Source organism: Salmo trutta, chromosome 23 (assembly GCF_901001165.1).
Source record: "Salmo trutta chromosome 23, fSalTru1.1, whole genome shotgun sequence".
In the NCBI taxonomy this organism is placed as follows: Eukaryota; Metazoa; Chordata; class Actinopteri; order Salmoniformes; family Salmonidae; genus Salmo; species Salmo trutta.
The window spans coordinates 42,032,807-42,059,930 of NC_042979.1; the positions used below are offsets into that span (position 1 = coordinate 42,032,807).

The 27,124-nt window shown below is 40.8% G+C and overlaps 2 protein-coding genes across 2 annotated transcripts; both read left to right on the forward strand.

Moving 5' to 3' along the window:
* Positions 1 to 1,528: 1,528 nt before the first annotated feature.
* Positions 1,529 to 12,622, forward strand: ddx4 (DEAD (Asp-Glu-Ala-Asp) box polypeptide 4). Its single transcript, XM_029710376.1, has 24 exons — positions 1,529 to 1,661; positions 3,073 to 3,107; positions 3,268 to 3,283; positions 3,483 to 3,542; positions 3,621 to 3,677; positions 3,784 to 3,831; positions 3,986 to 4,009; positions 4,319 to 4,375; positions 4,499 to 4,537; positions 4,721 to 4,741; positions 5,195 to 5,245; positions 5,939 to 5,971; positions 7,351 to 7,386; positions 7,485 to 7,529; positions 7,932 to 8,077; positions 8,368 to 8,520; positions 9,650 to 9,804; positions 10,021 to 10,150; positions 10,274 to 10,440; positions 10,632 to 10,777; positions 10,891 to 10,990; positions 11,115 to 11,385; positions 11,695 to 11,802; positions 11,911 to 12,622. The coding sequence occupies exons 2-24, from the start codon at positions 3,090 to 3,092 to the stop codon at positions 11,989 to 11,991; spliced, it is 1,962 nt and encodes a 653-aa protein (XP_029566236.1). The 5' UTR covers positions 1,529 to 1,661; positions 3,073 to 3,089; the 3' UTR covers positions 11,992 to 12,622.
* A 113-nt stretch (positions 12,623 to 12,735) lies between these two features.
* Positions 12,736 to 25,688, forward strand: LOC115160084 (interleukin-31 receptor subunit alpha). The gene is made up of 16 exons (XM_029710375.1): positions 12,736 to 12,855; positions 13,214 to 13,280; positions 14,266 to 14,550; positions 14,671 to 14,785; positions 15,065 to 15,237; positions 17,836 to 17,963; positions 18,108 to 18,270; positions 19,116 to 19,198; positions 20,903 to 21,110; positions 21,515 to 21,682; positions 22,286 to 22,384; positions 22,534 to 22,677; positions 22,769 to 22,909; positions 23,299 to 23,383; positions 23,577 to 23,658; positions 24,130 to 25,688. Exons 1-16 carry the CDS (start codon positions 12,850 to 12,852, stop codon positions 24,673 to 24,675), a joined length of 2,493 nt encoding a protein of 830 aa, XP_029566235.1. The 5' UTR covers positions 12,736 to 12,849; the 3' UTR covers positions 24,676 to 25,688.
* Positions 25,689 to 27,124: the final 1,436 nt, after the last annotated feature.

Genomic DNA, 27,124 nt, shown 5'->3' on the forward strand with positions numbered 1-27,124 from the left:
CTCCAATAGTGATGATACACATGTTGCTTCCTACATTATTATAACAATTAAATGCAGAAACATTTCACAACATATATTGTTCTCACATATTTGCATTATTTAACAACATAAATCATAAGAATTTGTGGTTTTGAGTGGATTATTCCTTTAAGTGAAATCTTCACCTACCAGGGGCACTGGGCCATGCGAAACGAACTCCACCTGCTATTCCACTCTTTGCTTAAAGGTACAATATGCAGAAATCACTTCGCCATTTCCTGGTTGCTAAATTTCTAGTTCCCCTAATTTCAGTTTCTGTGACGAAACAAGCAATGCATAGTGTAGAGAATCATTGTACCATCTTAACCACTGTTAATTAACGTTTCAATAACCAAAAATATTGTATTTTCAGCTGTTTGAATTTGGTGTACAAAACCAAATGTAAAAGATAAAAACGAAACTTAAGAGATGGAATTATAGGAATAGCACACATAGAACAGATATACCGCTTCTTAGACTTGCTTTCACTGAGAATGACAGTAGGGTCCCCAAAAAGTAACTTTAAAATTCATCTTTAATTAAGTGTTCCTTGACACATGACACAGAGTACAAGGACCAGGCTAAATTATCATATCTAACAGTGTGAATATATATTGGTTTCATTCTAATAAGACTACAATCTGGGATTTTTTTTGTCAGATGAGGCTCCTGCCCTCTAGTGGAAAAATAATGTTAGGTACAGAAGAAAAGATATAGGTGGGGATAGGAACTTCAGTTGCCAACCGTTGCAGATAGAAATGCCATGAATAGAGGCAACATGATTTCTTGGTCTTTATGTCAGACAAGCGTGTACGTTCTACATTGATATTTCTATCAGAACGTTCCAAAACGTTGTGTCTTGCTGAACGCTAAAATATTTGCCCAAGTGAACAACTGATCAAGGTTAAGCTCTCCTCAGCCCAGAGATGACCGCAATCACCAAGAATCTAACAATTAAGCTGATTTTGGACCATTGTGTTTCCTCTGCACCATGTTCAACTGCCAGATGGTCTCAAATGTTGCAGATATAAATTATATCACGTGAGCTGACGTGATTCCTTATTGTACATGTTAGAGAGGAATGTTTGTTCTACATTGCATTTTTCTATCTGAAAAGTTCCATAACGTTCCTACGGGCGATTGACATGACCTAACACACAACGTGACCGGTGCAATTACCCTAATTGCCAATCACAACATGGACTACGTCGATTTTATAGAGCTTCTTATTTACACATTTTGTCTGAATTGTTGAAACAAAGAATATTTTCACAGTCCCTCCGTTTCAATAAAAAAAATAACAGGGAGAAATAATTACTAATATGGATTAGCCACATGTAAATGAGAAAGATGGGAGGTCACATTAAATAGTAATTACTCACTTACTCTGCCATAGAAAGCTATCTAGTTTTATATATATAAAATAAAAAAAATATTTGTAAATCAACATTTCATTTGATATGACCTTTCAATGATAAGTAAATAAATCCCGAGCAGTCGTTTTATAAAATGTTTTAATAAAAAGTAACACCCCCTTTACTCCTTGCTGCGGTCCCGCAATAAGCGCGCTCTCTTTCTGGCGATCCACAACCTGCTGCCACGTGGAAGAACATCAAGACGCTGCGGGAAAGCGTGTCGACAATGTACGGAGTTTAAATATTACTTTTTCCTCAATGCATCAAAATGCTTTTATGTTTATAATGATTGCAGGCAAAACATATCTTAAGTTGATTAGTCGTTTAACTAGTAATCTTCTTTATGGGTTAGCTAGAAGACCGCTAGGTAATTAGCTCCATAGGCATTGCAGCCACCTTGTGTAAACCATTTTGGCGTTAACAAAATAACTTTTCAGTTAGCGAAAGTTATCACTATATACATCATTCAGCCGTTCATATTTTATTTGTGTTGCCATTTGGGACATTTTATGTAAAAAAAATAAATCTACATAAATGCTAACGTTACCTAGTCAAGATGGCGGGCATTTCGCTTTTTGTGCCGAAACTGATTTGCTTGTTCAGCTAGTTAACTAGGTTAACATTAGCTTGCCAACTAACTACATTTTGTACATGACTGGCTACATTTTTAAATAACTAAATAGTCCGTTGTTTGGATAACTAACTTTAAATGTTATCTAGTTCTGTAACATTACTGAACTGTGTTAAGACAGTTATCTAGCTAGCTAACTGCTGCCTTTACATTTCCAAACCAATGGCTGCACGTGTTGGGCGGACTTGGTGAGTTAATGACCGCAGACAACTACTTTTCATGTCATTTTAACTAGCATTACTTAGTAGCGGCCTCGATGGGAGCTGATTAACTGATTTTCTTATTTCACCTTTTATTTAACCAGGTAGGCAAGTTGAGAACAAGTTGTCATTTACAACTGCGACCAGGCCAAGATAAAGCAAAGCAGTTCGACACACATATATCACTGACTATTCATGACTAAGGTCTTCTGCCGAGGTTCATTTTTTTTATTTCATTGTACAGTATTGGAAAAAATAATTACTTTCTGGTGGCTGTGTAACAATCTAGCTAGCTAATTTCTTGCAATGTCTTTCTGTGCTTTGATTTTACTTTCGCCAACAAAGTAGCTAGTTAAATTAAAAATACTCTAGTAGCGCTAACTAACTAGAGGAACCTCCTAGAAGCCTTCTGAAACATTGACTAGTAAAGGTGTTTGTAAATGATACATTGAGCGTCTGTAAATTCAGAGGTTTCTCAGTGAGGCACACTGGACAAGGGGTTGGATTGATCCGAGCAGTTCTGACCTTAAAAACTGCAGTCAAGAAACCAATCTAACTTGTTCCAGACACAAATGAGAGAACACCTAACTCATACCATTTTACTCGCCATAGCAGAGCTGGTTAGGCTGTTTTCATGTTGTCCAGAACATAATATTTAACAGGTGTTGCGCGTTTGTACATTCATTGGTTATTATGCACACTCGGGAGTTGTGTGAAATGTAATTTACCAACGCACCCTAAAATGTAGCAAGCTAGGTAATAGATACCCAGGTGCAGTTAATTGACTTTTGGCTTTTCTTGATTTCAGACCCACATTTGTAGATCATGGACAACTGGGATGAGGTAAATTACTCTAAACCAGTCATTTGAGCTGTTATGCTTTACATATTAGTGTCATATGTAAACCAAAGCTTATATTGTCACTACTTGGTGTGAAATGTAAGTGTAATATTGGCTTAAATCAGCACATGTGAATGGAACATTTTTATTTTTTACTTTGCAGGTTACCACAAGTAATGGTAGGTTCATGTAATTTGTATGTGGACTAGCTGGATTCCCTTTGCAAAATGGACACACGTTTTCTTTAATAGCCAGGTAGCATCCTGTCACTCAGATGCGACTTGCTTTTTCACGGGTGTTGTTTTGTTTAAAGAAAATAAACACAGGAAGTAACAAATTATTAATGGCTCAATGTGGGGTCACAATGTGTTTTTGTAGAAAGTGGAATGAGCTCGTGGACCAGTGGTGGCCAAAGTTCCAGTTTTGGGAGACCGACTGGTAGTATTGTGCCTTTTATATCCATTAGGTAACTTGTGATAATTGAAACAATGTTAATAAGATTTGGGATCTCTTCAGATAATAAAGTCAGTTCCTGGAACAGTGGAGGTGGTGGGTTTGGTGGTGGCGGCAGAGGCAAGTTCTTTTAAAATAAATGTATCTTGGTTCTTATTGGGGGGAAATATCACTGGTCTGAGTTATTACTGTACTGACTTGAAATTCTTGCAATTTTTACTTACAGGCCGAGGGTCCAGGGGAGGTGGTGGAGACTTCAGGAGTTTCTCTTCGGGTGCATAGTCTCAGAATTATTTCATATACATTTTATTTGATGTAATTCTTGCTGTGTAAAATTGAGTATTTACTCAAGACTTATGTCTAGGGCATCTTGGAAATAATTATTTTGCAGTTAATGTTTTTTTATGTATATTGCCCTCTGTCAACAGGAGCTGATGAGAATGGGGATGAAGGTAGGTGACTGACTTGATAACTTATATTGCAGCTCAAGACTGCAGTTGAGCAAATTGTCACACTGCGATCAATGCATTTTAGGATAGAATGCACAGCTTAGAATATTTACTGTCATGGGAATGGCACTAAAATAGAACAGAGGCATAATACTGTTCAAGGTATTTGATCAATTTCAGAGTTCCAAAATGTATTATGCTGGTGCCGCTGGCATTTTGAGGGTTTTCAAACGTCTTCGGCATGACTTTATTAAATCATACCTGGAATTGTATTAACATTGATGTTCTTTGAATTGGAACTGTTCTGTACAGATAAAGGCAGCTGCTGGAACACTGGTGGAGGAGGCGGCTTCAGGGGAAGAGGCAGAGGTGAGAATTGTGGTTCCTTCTGAAATAAACAAATTACAAAACAAAAAACATCTGGAACAATTTGGGTAATTGCATGACTCATTGTGATTTCTTCTCCCTAAATGCATCAAATTGTCTCAACAGGAGGTGGCAGAGGATCAAGGGGAGGAGGCTTCCAAAACGGTAAATAGGAGCTATTCTTATCTTCTAGTTTTCATGCCCCACATTGTCATTTCTCTTAATGAGCAGTCATAATAAACATTATACCCCTGATTTTTGAAATGTTTCTTGAATATTGTCTTATCCATCTATCTATTGGATGTAATGGTTTACACATGGGTTTTGTGAAATCTACCTTTTTGACAGGGGATGATGGCAACGATGGCGGTATGTTGGTTTTCATATTCTCTACATGCAAGAATGTCATTAATCTAGATGGTTGGCTCAGTTTGGAATGCTCTCGTTGTCCTCCCAAAGTGTTTCTGCACGTCTTTTGCATTCAAATAAATTGAACCTGCTCTTGTGTAATATTAGTGATTAAAAAGGTCAGGTAGATTATCAGTTGAGTGCGTTGGGCCTATTAAAGGTTGCTGGTTCAAATCCCAGAGCTGACTAGGTAAAAAAAAAAACATCCATGTACCCTTGAGCAAGGCACTTAAACCAAATTGCTCTGGATAAGTGTCTGCTAAAATATAAATATGGAGTGTTAACATTTTTGTGGATGGTGCTCTAGACTAAGTTCTAGTTCTCGTATTTTAAATGGTGTTACGCTAATGAAATATATCATGGTGTTTGTTTTATGGCTTTTTTTTTTTTTTACTCGAATCCTTCACTTTTCAGGGTTTGGAGGTAGTCGGGGAGGTAGAGGTGGCCGGGGAGGCTTCCGATCAGGTAAATCAGCACCTCCCTTAATGGAAATTCTAAAATATTCCATCAAATACTGATTTGAAATCTATCCTCAGTCTTTTACCAGTGATGAGTATCATTCAAAGATGCCAAGTTTATATGAAGGTTATGGCAACGCAAAAATATTTTCAGACCTGCCAACTTGCAAGCGTTTTGCGTACCAAGCATGCAATTTGAGGTGTAAGTATGCTGGTGTGAAAAACAGCCATAAAATGAGCTTCTAGTTGGTACATTGTTGGTTTTTGACCACTTTCATTTAGGATTAAAAAATATTTCTTTGTTGGCTGCTTTGTTTGATATTATTGAAGACTAGGTTTCAGGAAATGGCAGCTGCAGGGGGAAAAAAGACAAATGCTTCAACTTCCTGAGGAAGATTACTCTGGAATTCCCCTCCTACCCAACCTTATGCCCTGTTTGTACATTTAAACATGTTTATAGTTAGCTACTGAAGAGCAGCCAAGTTACCCATAAGTCATATCACCTACCATTCCTTCTGAGGCAGCCTTTTGCCAACATTAGGCAAAAAAAAGTGTATTTGCCTATGATTTGAGCAGTGTGGGGGTGTCGCTGACATGGCACTCAAACATTATTATAGGTTGTCAAGTCTGTATTTTCTTCATGCTTAAAATCAGTTGAAATGCTTGAGGGAAAGTTGTTGCTAACTATGGTTTGTTTCAGGTGGTGGTGATGGAGGAGGATTTGGCGGAGGAGGTAATTTAGGGCCTTACAATATTTTTTTAAATTCCCCGAAATTCTGTTATCTCAGTTTTCCCTTTCAGGTTTTCTCACTCAATCACTTTTAATATGAAAACTACTGTATTTGTTGTCCATAATGCCTAAACCACAGGTCTAGGACAAATTTGATTCTTATTTTTGGGTATAATTACCCTTAAATTCCAGTGTGCACCTAGCAAGAGGATATGTTTTTGTAGCGCGCACATGGAGTTTCAAAATCAATACTCACTGGCTTGATTAAAATCATATGCCAGGTAAGCATAGGCCAGAACTTTTCATTAGCATCAATACAAATTACCTATTAATAATAATTCATTAGCATCATCACTAACGGCTACACGGTGATAGATGTGCTCACAGACAATTCTTGTTGCTTCTTCAGAAAGTTGCAGGAAATACATTCTGTTCATGTCTTCTGATTAACTTTAGCAAATACGTTTTTAATACATTTATACTGAACAAAAATATAATGTAACATGAAACAATTTCAATGATTTTAGAGTTATAGTTAAGGAAATAAGTCAATTGAAATACATTTATTTGGGCCTAACCTATGGATTTCGCTTAGGAGGGCATCGGCCCACCCACTTGGGACCCAGGACAAGCCACTGGGGCACGAGGCCCAGCCAATCAGAAATAGTTTTTCCACACAAGGGCTTTATTACAGAAAAAAATGATCTCATCACTTTCCGCGTGGAGGATCCTAAGCTGGCATGGGTACACTTGGTCTGCGGTTGTGAGGCTGGTTGGACGTGCTACCATATTCTCTAATATGACGGAGGTGGCATATGGTGGAGAAATGAACACTTCATTATTTGTCAACAGCTCCGGTGGACATAACTGCAGTCAGCATGCCAATTGCACACTCAACTTCAGACATCTGTGGCATTGTTGTGACAACACATTTTAGTGGCTTTTTATTGTCCCAGCACAATGTGCACCTGTGTAATGATTATGCTGTTTAATCAGCCGGTTGATAATCTATCCATCTGATAGGTGTGGCATATCTTGGCAAAGGGAGAAATGCTCACGAAAAGGGATATATATATATATATATCTCAATTTGAGAGAAATTAGTGTTTCGTGCATACGGAACATTTCTGAATTTATTTTCAGCTCATGAAACATGGGGCAAACGCATTACATGTTGTATTTTTGTTGGTAATAGTTAATTATATATTAAGTTCATTACTTTGTTTTCATATTGATGCGTTCTGTTTTGTCTGGATTCTGTTATTCCATCAGTGTTGTTTTTGCATTGTGGATTTTATAGAGCCATAGTAATTGGCCTTGCATTTACGAGATTCACAATAAGGCTCGCTGTGACTCAAACTTCCCATGTTTTATCATTCCAGGTTATCGTGGACGAGATGAGGAAGTTTTCTCTAAAGGTTCCATGTTTTCATTTGTTACTAATTCATTTCCTTGACCTGATGTTGAATATTTTTACATTTGAAAATGTCTTACGTGAGACTTTCACCTATTTTAGGCTCAACCATGGATGGGGAGGGTGGTGGAGATGGTGGCAATCCAGGTTTGTATGTTATGCAAGTAAGTGTTTTGTTGGACTAGATACACCAGTGATCATCAACTAGTCAGCTGTGGGGGGGGGGGGGGGGGCAAATAAAACCAGGCCAGCGCCCCAGATGGGGAACCCTGATGTATCCCTTACAGAAGACTAATAAAACATAACTATTCCACATTTTTCTAAACAATATTTAAAGGGAACCATTGCATATTGTTTTTGTTCCATTTAACTTATTAATGTAATTAAACATCCTCTTGGGTCTCGTTTCAACATTGACGACAAGACTGCTGCTCTGCCCTTAACGACATTCAGTTGCAGAAAGTTGTATCCGAGGTGTTCTTTCAATGGATTCTTTAATTAAATACTTCAGAAGGTGACCACGTTGTCATAACCTCACTCTACCACCAGGTCCCCCAAGGGTGACCTACGTGCCCGAAGCCCTCTGTGAGAAGGAGTCGTCTATTTTTGCTCATTATGAGTCAGGCATCAACTTTGACAAGTACGATGACATCTTGGTCGATGTCAGCGGCAGCAATCCGCCAACGGCCATCATGGTAAGTGCCTTACTGGTGGCTCTGTTCTTAAAGTGTTTTAAGTTATTTTATTAATCTCCATACCTTCACAACTGAATGGGCTTCCCCCAATATTGGTTGCATTGTTAGAAAGAACAAGGAAAAGGTTAAGATGTTGCCATGGCCCCAGAGTTGCACTTGCACCATAAATGCTTGATTGTCAAATAAATAAATAAATAAATAAATAGATGGGTTGTTGTATACTGGTTGTTGTATTGGTAAACGGCAACTTTGCTGTGATTTTGAGACTGACTAACCTATTATCCTCTCAGGGTTTTGAAGAGGCTGCCCTGTGTGAATCTCTGAACAGGAACGTCATTAAGTCTGGCTATAAGAAGCCCACCCCAGTACAGAAGCATGGCATTCCCATCATTGCTGCTGGCCGGGACCTCATGGCCTGTGCCCAGACTGGATCTGGGAAAACGGTGAGTTGCCCCTGTAGAACTGAAAACCTAAGTAAAATTCTCTCTTTAGCAAGCAGTCTTAAAACCTCTTACATCTAGACCGTTCCGCTAGCGGAACACCTGCTCCAATATCCAATGATAGGCGTGGCGTGAATTACAAATTCCTCAAATCCCAAAACTTCAATTTTTCAAACATATGACTATTTTTTACACCATTTTAAGCCCCTTTTTCATGTAGTTGTTCAAATACTAGCATGTGAAATGGAGCTCTGGTTGTATGCACTCCATCACCCAGGTTAACATACTCTGGTATAAATCTATAGTGCTTGTTGGCTGCCATGTGTAAGCCAGACCTGCCAACATGCACGCATTTTGTGTACCAACTAAGCAGTTCTCTGTCCATGTACAAGATCCAAGTTAAAAGTACACAAATTAATAGGGCCTGAATTTATAAAAAAGAAAATATTAATAAACAAATCCACTGAGTAAATCTAACATCCCGACTCTCGAGCTGCAACACAGACATGTACAGAGTTTGTGTGAACGGACATGGAGATTAATACATCATTATTGGACGTAGCTGCACCGTGTCTGCCCCTACTGTTTGTTGTGATGAGTTTGCCGACTGTCAGCTGTATGTAAAAACATGGACAAATCCCTTTTCCACTGTGTTGTGGAAAGGTAAACACTAATTGTTTCAAGAGAACATAAGATGGGCATTCAGTGGGCTTGAAAATAAAGTGCTAGTGAAAGATATTAAATGCGAATACGAAAAATAACTGGTCGCATTTGTGCGAGTGTGATATACATTTAATTTTGCGTCCCATTATCCACTTATTGTTATGAGGATCACGCAACTTGAGACTAAATATGATCCATGTCACAAAAACAATATACAAAGTTTTATCAACCATAAATATAAACATCTTGGCATTAAATGGAGTCGGAGTTTAGAAGACTGCGTGATGAAGAATGAATGGCTGTTATTAGCTATAGGGGCAATGCTTCTAAAATACCTTTGCACTAGATTTGTGAGTTGAATCTCTAATTTGCTGTGCGTGTCTGGTATTCTAAAAAGTTGGACAGGGTTGGCAGGTCTGGTAAGCCTGTGGGTAGACAAAGTATTTTAACTTTTGTCGACATCCCCCAGGCTGCATTCCTACTGCCCATCCTGCAGCAGCTGATGGTGGACGGCGTGGCAGCTAGTCAGTTCAGCGAGATCCAGGAGCCAGAGGTTATTATAGTGGCCCCAACCAGGGAGTTGATCAACCAGATCTACATGGAAGCCAGGAAGTTTGCCCATGGGTATGAAGTTATGTTCACTGCATATTTGAAAGGCAGTATGTTCAACCCTTTTCACCCCACCTGCACTTTTCAATAGTGGAAATGGAGCTAGATGCTAATATCATTTGTTATGGCAAAAGTTAAGGTAAATTCTTTCAAGATTAGTATGTTGGGGGAAAAGTATTGAATGGACACTGATTCTGGAGAATTTTTTTTCCCCCCCACTGTCTTTTGTAGAACTTGTGTGCGTCCAGTGGTGGTTTATGGTGGTATAAGCACCGGTCACACCATTCGCGAGATACTGAAGGGCTGCAATGTGCTGTGTGGGACTCCAGGAAGACTGATGGACATGATTGGAAGAGGAAAGGTAATCGGTGCTTCAATAACAAACGCATATTTGAATCAAACCTTGTAGTTGGCAGCCGGTTGAAGCCATCTGTTAACAGTCCTTTTTAGCAAATGGATATACGGCCTCTGTCTACTTTCCCAGATTGGATTGAGCAAGCTGCGTTACCTGGTGCTGGACGAGGCTGACAGGATGCTGGACATGGGCTTTGAGCCTGCGATGCGCAAGCTGGTGGCGTCCCCAGGCATGCCAGCTAAAGAGGACCGCCAGACCCTTATGTTCAGCGCTACCTACCCCGAGGACATCCAAAAGTCTGTCTCCCACACTCCGCCACAGATAACTGAGATAAACAATGATTTTAAAATGAACGTTGAAATATTTGTGCAGCTAATGTAAAGGATAATGCAGTAGAACCAGTTATGGCACGATTTCTAAATGGTAGTTGTGCGTCTTTAAATGAGAAGTTTGGGCACCTGATGCATTGTTGTCCTGTGGTGTTAAGACTGGCTGCTGACTTCCTGAAGAAGGACTATCTGTTCCTTGCTGTGGGCGTGGTAGGCGGAGCCTGTAGTGACGTGGAGCAGGTCGTGGTTCAGGTGACCAAGTTCTCCAAAAGAGACCAACTACTGGAGATCCTCAAGACTACAGGTACCCCTCAGCACCTCGCTATATGACTGTCGGCACCTCTGAAGCAAACGCTTCAACCACTTTCCAGTACATCAAATTGTCTTCATGTTGAAGGGCATATTCTGCCTTCACAGGGTCTGAACGCACAATGGTCTTTGTGGAAACCAAGAGGCAGGCTGACTTTATCGCAACGTTCCTGTGTCAGGAGAATGTTAATACTACTAGTATTCATGGGTAAGGGACTGTCTTTGAGTAATTTACCCTGTAGTCATTGCTAGTTGGGCCCCAGATTCCCTTAAGTCTTGTTAGTCTTTGTCCAGCTGTATGAAGTGTAATTTGGAATTTGTTGTGTTATCAGTGACCGTGAGCAGAGGGAGCGTGAACAGGCGCTCGGTGACTTCCGCTCAGGAAAGTGTCCTGTCCTGGTGGCCACCTCTGTTGCTGCCCGCGGACTGGACATCAAGGATGTCCAACACATAGTCAACTTTGACCTCCCCAACAACATTGATGAGTATGTCCACCGCATCGGGAGAACGGGTCGCTGTGGGAACACCGGGAGAGCTGTGTGTTTCTTTGACCCGGAGGTCGACAGCAACCTGGCACGCTCCCTGGTCAAAGTCCTGTCTGGGGTAAGTGATTTCACGCTCCCTGGTCAAAAACAGCCTTTAAAAATGGATAAGCGCCACTGTCCGTCCCAGCACCTTTATTGTTTTGTGGATGAAAGGGTTTTATAAAAATGAAGTACATATTCTGTTCTAGTGTGTGCAATGTTGTCCGAGAGGGGATAATCCGTTTGCAGCTACTTTGTTGTAAAATCCTAAACGGACGTGGAAGTTTCACCATTAAAGATTCTAGCTTTAAGGCCTGCTAGCAAGGAAGTCAAAGTTGACTTTGAACTAAAAATAAAAATGTATTCTCACTGCAATTACTTTTCACAGGCCCAGCAGGAGGTACCCAAATGGCTGGAGGAAGCTGCGTTCAGTGCTTATGGCACTACAGGGTTCAACCCAGGTGGGAGAACCTTCGCCTCCACTGATAGCAGGAAGGTATGGATCTGGAATAGGTTGAGTGCTGTTATTTTCCATTGAACACTGTTTAGTGGCTACATGTTTAGTGTTCTCATTGTTGACACATGGTTCATCTCTTGACCACAGGGTGGATCTTTCCAGAGAGATGGGGCAAGTCATCTAGCTGCTGCCCTGAGCAGTGGCGCAGACGACGACGAATGGGAGTGATGATGCACATCTCCAATTCTTCTGGTTTTTGTGTTTTCAAACTAAGTCATGTTTTGGTTCAATATAACTTTTCTTTTAGTGTTATTTTGTTTAAAGAAAATAATTTTGCACTGTTTGATCTTTCTGGAAATGTGTGTGTCGTCCTGGATATGGGGAAAAACCCATTTAATGTCAACCACTGGTTAAAATCTGTGTGCTTGAGGTGAAACTTCTCAAATGAATGTTCTAGCTATTATTAGTGCTACTGTCTCTTGTGGTTTGAATTGTGACGCATCACTTGAACTTATTATTTTCCTCTTTCACCCAAATGTTTTACCTCGTTGATAATGTGCCATTTACACGCTAGTGTGTTTTGAACTAAACTATTGAGTAATGCATGTCTGTCCCCAAATAATACCTGTAAAGCATTGTATTTCTGTAAGGATTCTGCATTTAGACCTAACTGTGGTTCTGTTAACCAGTCTGAGTTGACCCACGTTTTGGATTGCTTGTTGTAACTGATGTACAAGAGTGTTTATGTTTGCAAAATTAGTAAATGCATTTAATTTACTTGATTTGATTAATTCATGTAGACATTTGAAATATGGATAAAGTCCAATTTTATTCAAAGTAAAGAATGTCTTGGGTAATTTGTCTGGCATGTTTATTTTGTTTGAGCTATTGGCGATTTAAAGCTTGAAGTTTCACTTGTAAAATCTAGCTGAGAGCGCTTAAATTCGGTCCCCTGTCATTCATCCAGTTTCCTCATTTCCTGTCAGTAAACTTGCCGTTGTGCAATGGCCAACACACCCATCCAGTCCTGTTCTTAGGGGCTGTGAATTGAAGGCACGACTACCAACTTTCCACAGGACATTGAGTATGAAGGTATGATAGGTTTATAATGGAGTACTGAATTTAATGTTTTAAACTTGACCTGTAGCCGCGTTTAAAACAACTTGGCAACTCGGAAATCTCCGACTTCAGTGCTTTTAAACAATTGAACTCAGACAACTCAATGGGGGAAAAATCGATTTGAAGTCGTCCAACGCTGACCTTTTAGATCAGACGTCATGATTTTTCCGTCTTCCTAGTTGTAGATGCGGCATTAATAACCATCTGTGCTATTAAAACCGTGTTGCTTATAAATACGACTTAGTTTAGATGTAGTGAAAATGTTTCTCCACTTACTGGAGGGGGAATTGTATTACTTGAAAGACATGACATGCCATTCTTGTCTGCCAAGGGTCTGAGAAGGATGGCAACTCTACTAGTCCTGTCAATCATCCTTTTGCTCCCAGCCATTTCTGAAGGTGAGTTCACATTTGTCTTGAAGGGGCAATCAGTGATTGCAACTTTATTTTTTTATTTTTAACTTTCATATTGATATACCATTGATTATTGAAAATGTAATAAAAAAAAACTGAACATGCTCTTCCATGATAGACTGACCAGGTGCAGGCTATAAACCCAAATTGACGACACCTGTTAATTCCACTTAAATGAATGTCGATTAACGGGAGGAGATGGGTTAAAGAAGGATTTTTAAAGCCATGAGAGATGGATTGTGTGTCTTCGCCATTCAGAGGGTGAATGGGCAAGCATTATTTTGTCTGAACCAGCCAGACGCACTGGTTTGTGTCAAGAACTGCGACACTGCAGGTTTTTCAAGCTCACGTTTCCTGCGTGTATCAAGAATGATCCACCAGCCAATTTAACTGTGGGACGTATTGGAGTCAATACGGGCCGGCATCCCTGTGACACACTTTTGACAAGTATTCCATGCCCTGACGAATTGAGGTTGTCCTGAGGGCAAAAGGGGTGCAACTTATTATTAGGAACGTGTTCCTAATGTTTTGTGCAGTGTATGAGCTTAGTTCAACTCTCGAACCATATCAGAACCCAAATATATGGTTGTTTAACTCCAATGTTTTGTAAACAATGCAATTGTAATCAAACACTTTATGTAGCATCAAAACATGGTCAATACTATAATTTGTATATTGTAGATCGTCAGTCCCTACATCCATAGCTCTGTCTGCATTTGAATGGTTACAGATCTTCAGCCCCATTCCTCAGCTGTTTACCAGAATAGCAGTGGAATTAGCACTTTGTTTGAATTGCATATTGAGTGGTTAGAAGGTGGGGAGTTGGGGTCATCGCTCATTCTCTGTTTACTTCTCTGTGCTGAATGTTGGTCTTAGTGCAGGCTTTTGTACTGTCATCTCCGCACTGTCAGCTCTCAAGTTCTTTGCCATGGTTTGTTTATTACAAAGTTTCACATTTTGTTATCAACAGGACAATATGGACATAGATGTGAAGTTATCCCAAAAGACCCATACATTGAATTTGGCTCCAATATTAAGATTAAGTTCAAGAAGACATGCAACCAGACAATCTCAGACAGCCACGGCAAAATCTATTGGACGATCAACAACAAGAGCATAGATGAAAGCCTCTATGAAACCAACACCTCCTTTGCTGCGGTGACCATCTACAATCTATCCCTTCCAAAAGCAATAGTACAATGTCACAGCCATTTAACTCAGCAAGTCTTGGGTGGTACCATCATACAAACATACTGTACGTATCTACTTACATTGTTGGTGTGCGTTACTTTCAATACGTCAACGTTATTATCATGGCATCTGGGGGATGGATTTTACGAGAGAATAAATCATGTCCTTTCATTTTTTTCAACAGGGAAACCCAGAAACATATCATGTGTCACGTATATCTCACAACAAGATTTTACATGTCACTGGGAGCACAAGATCAAACCCACATCGAAAATAACATATACCGTTTACAGGAAATGGTGAGTTCTGACTCAAAACCTAGCTTCCTCTTAGTATAGCAGCGTAGACTACAAGATTCCCTTGTCATATGGAATAACGCACAAAAGGAGTGCGCTATGTAGGGAATAAGGTGCCATTTGGGACGCATATAATAAAACGAGAGCCCCCACAGCTCAGATGCAATAATTGAATAACCAACGTATCGACAGACAAGCTGTCTTCGTCAGGGTATGTAACCAAATGTCTTCCGTTTGGAACGTAACCAAAGTTTCTGTTTTCTCGTCTCTTTTTGTGTTTAGGGAAAGAGGACAAGATGTATGGGAGAGTGATCATTGTAGTTCTGGAAGCATGTCATGCACTTTTAATAAGAGACTGCCGATGCTAGCAAAGCTAAATTACATCACTGTGCGAGCTGAAAGCACCGTTTGGGAGACAATCTCGGACACACTGGAATTGGATCCTTGGGATACAGGTATGTAATCAGAACGCACAGCTTTGACTGTCTGGAGCAGTTTGCAATCAAATAATGATGTTTTATATACAGTACCAGTCTAAAGTTTGGACACACCTACTTATTCAAGGGTTTTTATTTTTATTTTTTACTCTTTTCTACATTGTAGAATAATAGTGAAGAAATAAACTATGAAATAACACATGGGATCATGTAGTAACCCAACAAGTGTTAAATAAATCAAAATATATTTTAAATTCTTCAAAGAAGCCGCCCTTTGCCTTGATAACAGCTTTGCGAACTCTTAGCATTCTCTTAACTATCTTCACCTGGAATGCTTTTCCAACAGACTTGAAGGAGTTCCCACATATGCTGAGCAGTTGCTGCTATTCCTTCAATCTGCAGTCCAACTCATCCCAAACCATCTCAAGTGGGTTGAGGTCGGGTGATTGTGGATGCCAGGTCATCTGATGCAGCACTCCATCACTCTCCTTCTTGGTCAAATAGCCCTTACACAGCCTGGAGATGTGTTTGGTCATTGTCTTGTTGAAAAACAAATGATAGTCTCACGAAGCGCAAACCAGATGGGATGGCGTATCGCTGCAGAATGCTGTAGTAGCCATGCTGGTTAAGTGTGCCTTGAATTCTAAATAAATCACCGCCAGTGTCACCAGCGAAGCACCATCACACCTCCTCTTCCATGCTTCATGGTGGGAACCACACATACGTAGATCATCCGTTCACCTACTCTGCGTCTCACAAACAAACGGCGGTTTGGACCAAAAATCTCATAGTTGGACTCATCAGCCCAAACGACAGATTTCCACCGCTCTAATGTCAATTGCTTGTGTTTCTTGGACCAAGCAAGTCTCTTCTTCTTATTGGTGTCCTTTAGTAGTGGTTTCTTTGCAGCAATTCAACCATGAAGGCCTGATTTACGCTGTCTCCTCTGAACAGTTTATGTTGATATGTGTCTATTACTTGAATTCTGTGAAGCATTTATTTGGGCTGCAATTTCTGAGGCTGGTAACTCCAATGAACTTATCCTCTACAGCAGAGGTAACTCTGGGTTTTCCTTTCCTGTGGCGGTCCTCATGAGAGCTAGTTTCATGGTTTTTACGACTGCACTTGAAGAAACGTTCAAAGTTCTTAAAACTTTCCGGATTGAGTGACCTTCATGTCTTAAAGTAATGATGGACTGTTGTTTCTCTTTGCTTATTTGAGCTGTTCTTGCCATAATATGGACTTGGTCTTTTACCAAATAGGGCTATCTTCTGTATATCTTGTCACAACACAACTGATTGGCCCAAATGCATTAAGAAGGAAAGATATTCCACAACTTCACTTTTAAAAGGCACACCTGTTCATTGAAATGCATTTAAGGTGACTACCTCATGAAGCTGGTTGAGAGAATGCCAAGAGTGTGCAAAGTGGTCCTCAAGGCAAAGGGTGGCTATTTTGAAGAATCTCAAATGTAAAATATATTTTGATTTGTTGGACACTTATGTTACTACATGATTCCATATGTGTTATCTCATAGTTTTGATGTCTTCACTATTATTCTACAATGTAGAAAATAGTAAAAATATGGAATGACTAGGTGTGTCCGAACTTTTGACTGGCACTGTAAGTTAGTTGTGTGTGTATACACCGTTCAAAGCAAATTAAATGACCAGTCATACCAGTGGACAATTGGATTGTTGTCCATCGTAAAGCTCAATATCCTTACACCAGTATTTCTTGTTTATCTATTGTATTGTTTGTGTAATTGAGTTCTGACATTACTTGCCCAACCTGACATTACTCGCCCAACCTGACATTACTCGCCCAACCTGACATTACTCGCCCAACCTGACATTACTCGCCCAACCTGACATTACTCGCCCAACCTGACATTACACGCCCAACCTGACATTACTCGCCCAACCTGACATTACTCGCCCAACCTGACATTACTCGCCCAACCTGACATTACACGCCCAACCTGACATTACACGCCCAACCTGACATTACACGCCCAACCTGACATTACTCGCCCAACCTGACATTACTCGCCCAACCTGACATTACTCGCCCAACCTGACATTACACGCCCAACCTGACATTACACGCCCAACCTGACATTACACGCCCAACCTGACATTACTCGCCCAACCTGACATTACTCGCCCAACCTGACATTACTCGCCCAACCTGACATTACTCGCCCAACCTGACATTACTCGCCCAACCTGACATTACACGCCCAACCTGACATTACTCGCCCAACCTGACATTACTCGCCCAACCTGACATTACTCGCCCAACCTGACATTACTCGCCCAACCTGACATTACTCGCCCAACCTGACATTACTCGCCCAACCTGACATTACACGCCCAACCTGACATTACACGCCCAACCTGACATTACACGCCCAACCTGACATTACACGCCCAACCTGACATTACACGCCCAACCTGACATTACTCGCCCAACCTGACATTACACGCCCAACCTGACATTACACGCCCAACCTGACATTACACGCCCAACCTGACATTACACGCCCAACCTGACATTACACGCCCAACCTGACATTACTCGCCCTTCCTGACATTACTTACCCTGTTTTTCAAGTGAAAATTGACCCTCCAAAGAATGTGCGGGTGGTTCCTCTCCCTGCTCATCTAAGGGTTGAATGGGAAAGACCAGGAGGCACAGAATTTCTTGACCAGGTCATACACTGTCAAGTCAAATATGCCAAGGTACACCGCTCATTTGTTCAATGTTACATTGTCTGTGATTTGTTTGTTGCTTAGTGCAATGTGCTATGTTCCCAGACTAACGTGACCGTTTTTTTTTTTTTTGCCACTCATATCTTTGTTTCTTCTCCCTGTGTAAATGTCCAGCATGTAATGGATACATCTATGAACACAGTGGCCATGACAGCCTCTGTCACTTCTGTTGAAGTGGAGCCATGCACCAACCATACAGTGTCTGTCCACTGTGCTTTAGACAAGGCCCCCTGGAGTGAATGGAGCAGGCAGGTGACAGTTCTCTCCTCTCTCAACGGTAAGAAAACATAAAGCCCCAGTAAATCACAATCGCTATACAGGTTTCCAGGAGAAGTAAAAAAAAATCTACCCTTTCAGAAGGCAGAGTACTGATGTAGGATCAGCTCCCCCTTGTCCATGTAATCTTATTAATTATGCTCTAAAAGGCTAAATGTGATCTAGGATCAGCTCTCCTACTCTGAGAGGCAATGATGTCTCTGCCGTCTGTTTTGTTTTTCACTGTTAACATTTTGAGGTTGTTCTAGACATGAATTTGAATGCATATATTTTGCTGTGCTTGAAGAATGAGGCGTTAGACCTTGATTGAATAGCACGCACGGTCTGTGTGTTTGTCATGCACCCTTATCAAACGTTATCATGTTAAGTTTTTTTGCTGTAAGCTTCCTCACATTGTAATCTGGCACATGGTTTGATAGAGTTAAGAAATGTGGCTGAAACAATTTCACCAACCCACTTGTCTCATTTGATGATAAATAATAGGAAGGACGCATTTTGAAAGTATTTGAAACCGAGCTGTGGTCTGTGTCTAGTTGGTGGCGTAGGGTTTGTGAAATGGATTGTGGTGAGAAGCATTGTGAACTAATCAACCATGATGTTTTCTGGAACACATCGGTCAGCCACAGTATGCTTTCAGTTTGTCTTAATATTAAATGCTATGTTTCAGTTTCAGCCTTAGTATTGAATGTTACTACACATTCTTTGACAGTACATCACAAAATGACTTGTAACATTGTGAGGCTTTTTGAAAGAGGCCTACATTCAAAATTAAACTTTAAATTGGAACATGTGTTTATTATAACTAGGCTAAACTCTGTCTGAACTCTATTATTTCCGTGTCAACAGTAAGCACAGTGCAGTTGGACCTGTGGAGGAAGATGGCTGCACCAGACAACACTGGGACTAGAACAGTGCACCTGATGTGGAAGGTAGGGAGCCTATGGAAGGAAGCTTATGTATAGCACTTTACATAATCAACATTATAAACTGGGTGGTTCGAGCCCTGAATGCTGATCGGCTGACAGCCGTGGTATAACTAAGCAATAAGGAACGAGGGGGTGTGGTATATGGCCAATATTCCATGGCTAAGGGCTGTTCACAGGCACGACACAAGGCGGAGTGCTAGGACACAGCCCTTAGCCGTGATTGGCTCTATATCACAAACCCCAGTGGTGCCTTATTGCTATTTTAAACTGGTTACCAACGTAATTAGAGCAGTAAAAATAAATGTTTTGTCATACCCCTGATATACCACGGTTCTCAGCCAATCAGCATTCAGGGCTCGAACCACCCAGTTTATAATAGATTGTATATCACGGATGCTCTAATTACGTTGGTAACCAGTTTATAATAGCAGCAAGGCACCTCAGGGGTTTGTGGTATACGGCCAATATAGCACGACTAAGGGCTGTATCCAGGCACTCCGTGTTGCATCGTGCATAAGAACAGTCCTTAGCCGTGGTATATTGGTGATATACCACAGCCCCTCTGGCCTTATTGCTTAAATAGGTATTGTTCTGGTTCTGTATTGGTTAGTCACTACCAAGGGTCTCCAGCTCTGGTCCTGGGTAGCTACAGTGTACCCGGGCTGTTGTTCCAGCCCTCAACCAAAACACATCTGATTCTACAAATAAAAATATCCTTGAAACCTTGAAGCAGGTGTGTTAGTGGTGGGTTGAAACTACACCCTTCTCACCCAGTATCTCCGCAGCACCACAGTTGGAGACCCTTGTCTAAAGTGGTCTAAAGCCTTTCAAAGCTGTATAACTCTACCAAAAGTTTCCTTCCTCAAAACTAGGGTTGCAAAACTACTGCCAATTTTACAAAATGTTTACGAATTCTTTATTGTTGTAATTTTGGTCATTAACAGATCTATGTATGGTACCTTTGGTAATTTATACTTTAAATGATGTATTCATCTATAGTATACATGTTTTCTATCTTGTCCATTGATTTCTAGTGGATAGACCATATGGTTCTAGAGGATATAGCCTAGTGAATGAAAAACGCATCTAATCAACATTAGCGTTATTTTCAATTAACTCTGCAACTCTTCCAAATTGACTTTTTCCATAATTGTCACCAGTTTGACACCAAAACATTTACCACAAAGACATACTACTTTTGTATTTTATTTATTTAACCTTTATTTAACTAGGTAAGTTTAATTAAGAACAAATTCTTATTTACAATCAACAAAAGTGTGTAAATAATATAAACAAAGGAAATCTCATGTTGAAACCCTCATATTTGGGCTCCCAAGTGGTGCAGTGGTCTAAGGCACTGCATCTCAGTGCAAGAGGTGTCACTACTGGTTCGAATCCAGGCTGAAAAAATTAAACACCAATGGTATTCACCAAAGTGCCAGAGGTCATTACAGACAGCTGTGATAATCGGAAGTACCCAAAAAGGCCACTAGATGTCATGTGATAAATTCCTTGAGAAACAGGAAAAAGATACAATCAGATGGAAATGTATTTTCAAGTTGAGCTTTCAGTCAACCTGATGAAGGTCAACCGACTGAAAGCTCAGCTACAATTAAATACATTTGCATCTGACAGGAAGTGTGCAGAGACTTGTTCTTGTTTCCTGTGTGACGTATTTTCTAACTTCCTCTTTTCTACTTTGTACAGAGCATCTCCCCTGCATGCAAGGCCATCGATGGATACAGGCTGACGTACATGGCTGATGAAAAGCACATACCTGACAGACATTTGGACACTGTTGTGGATAAGGCTTCTATCACTGTGGACCAGCGGGCATACAGAGTCACTCTCGCTGCCTATCGCGGTGACACCACATTTTCTGAACAGTCAATCTATGTACCGGCCGTGGGACAAAGTTAGTTGCTATATTTGACACACATTCAATATGATTTGTCAGTTATCCTATTTAGTTTCATGTGACTCATTGTAAAGCTATTAGCTAGCCGATATGAGTCATATCTATTATGATATATCTATCTGTCTAGTAGTATAAATGTATCACACTATCTCACTAGTCTTTATAATACAGACACTACTGCTACACTAAACTCAATGTTTCAACAAAAGCCTCTAACAATTTTAAACTACTAAACTTCTTCTACTTTCATAAAAATACTTATGAACAGCTGAAGAAAGGCACAGTTTTCCTGTAGAAAAAGTAGCTGTCCTCGTTTGTTATTTACACTAAGTGTTATTTAGAAGTGGTTTTAAGCCTCTGTGTACTACAGTGTCACATTCATATGAGTTTATGTGTGTCAGGTCTCCCCCAGGTTAGGGGCGCCCAGGCCTCTGCCCATAACGGTGACATCCAGGTCAGCTGGGCTGTTCCTCCTCTCTACCCTGTCCACGGCTACATCATAGACTGGACCACCGATGGAGATACATACACCTGGCTACAGAGCCAAGACACTCACATCACATTGACTGGTGAGCTTGGATTCTAAAGAATGGATGGACGGATGGTCGGGTGGGTTAATGGGTGGATGCATAGTTGGATCCTGATTATGTAACTTTACATTGACATTGGAGTGCTTGACATGACTCGAGGTTTGGGTTTCATTTTCTACTGTGGTCATTAGGAATTATTTTAATTGTTTTGCTGTTGTTTCTCTATGGGTTTGAATAGACTCATACAATGTGCATGAGATGAAGATCCATTGAGCTTATCGTTGATGTGGTTAGGTGAAAGATAAACAGAAAGATTTTAGATGGATCAAAAATCTAGTCAATGTTTATTGGTTGAGTACACAGATTTGCAGATGTTATCGCAGGTCCAGCGAAATGCTTGTATTTCTAGCTCTAATTAGGTATTACACCTATCAATATTTCTGTTTTTATGTGATGAACCATGACTAGAATACATTATATACACATAAAGTGGGTAAAACAGTATGTAAACATTATTACATCAACTGGTAATATTGTGTGCATACACCCCAGATTAAATGAGCACCACTCCACCTGTTATCCCAGTAAACAATTGGAGGAATCTACTTTGGGATGTTTTAATTTTCTCCCTCCCTCTCATAGGCCTGCAGCCTTTTAAACTATACAACATCACAGTAACTCCACTCTACGATGACAAGACAGGACTCGAAAAAGTCATTCAGATCTGCTCAACGCGAAGAGGTACCGTTCAGTTTCTTCTCTTTCTATTGGTCCTTTAGGGTAATGGCTATGTATCTTCATATTCTTATTTATTCAAATTATTTCAATGTTTTAATTGTATCTGTCCCAAATAAATGGATGACTAAATCATATTTTCTTGATCAACTCAGCTCCAGGGAATATCTCCTCCACTGATGTACATGTTAAAGACAAAAGCGCTCAGGTCAACTGGACTGCTGTGCCTCAGAGCCAATGTAGCGGTGTTGTCGACAACTACACTGTGTTCTACAAGACGGAAACACAACCAGAGCTGAGTAAGTCTCCTGAAACATTTTTAAAACTTTGTTATAACGGCATGTCAACTGTACCGAGTGTCATTTCCTGTTGTTTTTCCTCCCCTCTTAGATGTGACAGTAAATAGCTGGAAACGGGGAGTGACTTTGGAGCCTCTCCAACCAGACACCAGATACAGTGTCCATGTCATGGCCAGCGCTGTTACTGGGGCAACCAATAGCAGCGTCATTCACTTCACAACGAGCAGATACGGTAAGGTCATGTCTGTAGGCTTCACCCACCATCTGATAGTAACTCATGGCAACACAGATTGACACTTTAAAAGTCTCTTTATGGTGCTACATACATGGAATATACATATATATTCCATGTATCCACTTTGAAGCACAGGGTTATAGTAGCAACATTTCTAACCATAGAATTACAGGTACTAGAACGGACATTCAAGTCAATCTTCCGTGCAGGCTGGACCTGCGGCCATCTTGCGTGCACTCGTCTGTACCAGTGGTTTTAATTCTGTGGTTCTCTGACATATTCTAACAAAGCATTTTGCCCCATGCATACACTACCGCTCAATTGTCCAAAAACAGTATTTGCTGTTGTATTCCTTCATCATAACGTCTCTGTGTCTGTCCCATCAGGCAGGACCTTCATCATAATGTCCTGTGTCTTCGGTGGTTTCGGCGTCATCATCGTCCTAGTCACTGGACTCTTCTGCGTCATTCAGTATGTTCTGCCGCAGATCTCAGAACCTTTTTAAAGCTGCAGATATTTTTCCCTGTATATGTCCAGACAGTAAATGGGTGTGTTCCAAATGGCTCCCTATTTAGTGCACTGCCCATCACTCACTTCAAGTCAATTATGTCAGACAAGTCAGATGATTGGATGTTCTATGTAACACTGGTCAACTGATCTCTAGGTGGAAAAGATTTAAGGGGAAGATGGTGCCCAACCCCGGTCTCAGCTCCCTGGAATTCTGGTCTTCACAGGATTGTCATAAGGTAAACATGATCATCTTTTTATATTGTATCAATCAATCAAATTTATTTATAAAGCCCTTTTTACATCAGCCGATGTCACAAAGTGCTACACAGAAACACAGCCTAAAACCCCAAACACATTCCATTTAGCCCTATCCTATCCTATAGTATAGACAATGGATACTGTATTGAACATGTCCTTCCATTTCACTAGTCTGAAGAAAAGGGATATGATATACACTTCATTCTTTACATTTCAACACAAATCTTTCACTTTATGACTATTACTTATGGATTAAACTGTTCATGTTCCAATTGGCTCATTCAACCCCCTTCCTCTCTCCCCTGTAACTAGTCCCCATGTTCTCAGTCAACATACCTGGTGAAATAAATAAAATGTTGGTCTTCATGTTGGCTCAATAGGCTACAGTTTCCATCGTCCCTACTGTCTTCACCATTCCTTTTTGGAAACATGTCCTTGTCACCCTGCAGATCCAACCCTTTAACAACCCGTCTGAACTCGAGACCTTCTGTGAGATGATCTACCCCTGCGAGGTGAACACCATAACGGACGACATCATGGGGTCAACCTCTACAGAAGACGAGGACATACAGGACATGGCCAAAGAGACAGTCTGTGACCAGACGGAGAGATTGAGCTCTGGCTTCGATAGCAGGACCTTCTGTGACAGCCAACCCAGAGAGGAGAGCAGTAACCTGGGCCTGGCACCAACCTGCCTCCCTTTACTGGCTCAACAAGATGGAGAAATCAACCTGCTGGAGTCAACCACCTCTGAGGACTCATCATCAGAGCCAGCAGACCTCCAGGCCTCCGAGAGCTGTCCCGTCAACCCCTACAGGCTGCAGACGCCAGGGGAATGCCCTGTGAGGTTAGGGGGAGGCGAGGCGACGTCGGGCGCCACAGAGGAGAGTAGGAGCCTGTTGGACACGCAGCAGCATAGCCGCACAGTTCCTCTCACTTCATACGTCACTCTGGACATGTTTGAACACAGGGGGAAGGAAAGTAAACGGACATGAACACACTCCTGAATCCAGTGGACTTCTCAGTCTTTCCTGTGTCTTTATTCATTCAGTTATAATGTCTCATATAGGCTATTGTGTTTTTGTGTTAGTGGTACTTTGAAATATCCATTTTGTAATTATACTTGTGACAATTTGTACAGTATGTGTATTTGTAGATTGTAAAGGTGGATAGATATCAGTTCTTTCAATTTGACTCATAAATATCAATCTATACTGTTGTATGTGGTAGACTATATCTCATCAAATGTTTTAGTTTCTTGTCGTAGAGAAGAACCGCTGTTGGTACAACGTAAGCGCTTCCCCTTCCCATTACCAGTATGCTGTTTGGTTTGGGGGGAGGGGTGTTGCAGCACAATTTCCTGAGAACAGAAAGCGAGTGTGCCAAGATGGAAAATACTTCAGTAACAGGGTCACAGCGAGGCTTCATGTCTCCGAGTTACTGGCTGGGTGGTAGCCTAGCAGTTAAGAAGTTGGGCAAGTAAACTAAAAGTTTGCTGGTTCAAATCCCAGAGCCGACTAGGTAAAATCTGTGGATGTGCCCTTGAGCAAGGCACTTAACCCTAATTGCTCCTGTAAGTTGTTCTGGATAAGAGCGTCTGCTAAATGACTAAAATGTAAATGGTTGCGTCCCAAATTACACCCTATTCCATATAAAACACATTACTTTTGACTAAGTCTCTGGTCAGAAGTAGTGCTCTATATAATTATTAGGGTGCAATTTGGGACGCAGCCAGTGACTAGAGAGACATGAAGCCCATCCTTGATTTGACCCTGTACTGCTCTTTATAAAAATATCATTCACTGAGTCATGGGAAAGAAAAAACAAAATCACTCCAAGTCTATGATCTGCCTGATGACGTTTTGTTGAATAATAACTTATTTAAAAAAATTATGTTAGGAATGGGAGGCAAGCAAAATCACATGACGGACTAATATATTCTGTTCTATTAATGTTGAATGTCTCACTGAATGTAAAGCACTCTTCACTTTGTAAAATGATGCAGACAGAAGAGGGAGGCATTTCATTTGTTTTTCATAACAATTTAACAAAGTAACAAATTATACATAAACTTTTCAGTATACACTGAGTGTACAAAACATTAGGAAGACCTTTCTAATATTGAGTTGCACCCCCTTTTGCCCTCAGAACAGCCTCAGTTCCACAGGGATGCTGTCCCATGTTGACTCCAATGCTTCCCACAGTTGTCAAGTTGACTGGACATCCTTTGGGTGGTGGACCATTCTTGATACACATGTTGAGTGTGAAAAACCCAGAACCGTTGCAGTTTCTTGAGATAAACCGGTGCCCCTGGCACCTACTACCATACCCTGTTCAAAAGCACTTAACTCTTTTGTCTTGCCCATTCACCCTCTGAATGGCACACATACACAATCCATGTCTCAAGGCTTATAAATCCTTCTTTAACCTGTCTCCTCCCCTTCATCTACACAGATTGAAGTGGGTTTAACAGGTAACATCAATAAGGGATCATAGCTTTCACCTAATCAGTCTATGTCATGGAAAAAGCAGGTGTCCTAATATTTTGTCCACTCAGTGTCCTGGGCTCTAGTCAGAAATAGTGCATGATATAAGGATTAGGGTGCATTCTGGGACATAGCCAGTGATTAGAGACAAGAAGCTCACCCTTGTTTTGACGCTATACTGTTCTTTACAAAAAAAGATCATTCACTGAGTCCTCAGGCAGACCATGGACTTGGAGTGATGACATTCTGTTGCATAACAAAATGTTCTTATGTGACGGAGTGTAACAATCACAATTTCTGACTTGTTCTATTCTATTAATGAAGTTCTCGTTGGAAACAAAAGAACTCTAAAGATGCAGGTAACTGCCAAAATAAAAAGGAAACACTTGAGTAAATGAGGGATACAAAGCAGGTGCTTCCACACAGGTGTGGTTCCTGAATTAAGCAATTAACATCCCATCACACTTAGGGTCATGTATAAAAACTCCCTGTTTCCCATTATTTTGGCTACCATGGCTAGAAGAGATCTCAGAGACTTTGAAAGAGGGGTCTCACAGGACCATAGGGGATTAAAGGGGGGGTGTGTCTCAGTCACCACATTTCAACCCAATTGAACACTTATGAGAGATTCTGGAGTTCCGCCTGAGACAGTGTTTTCCATCACCAACAAAACACTAAATTATGGAATTTCTCATGTAACAATGGTGTGGCATCCCTCCAATAGAGTTCCAGACACATGTAGAATCTATGCCAAGACGCATTGAATCAGTTCTGGCTCGTGGTGGCCCAACGCCCTATTAAGACATGTTGGGGTTTCCTTTATTTTGGTAGTTACCTGTATGCCGCTTTACAAGAAGTGTAATAAATCACATTCCTTCACATGGATAACACACAACACTGTGGATTCCTTCACACGGATAACACACAACACTGTGGATTCCTTCACACGGATAACACA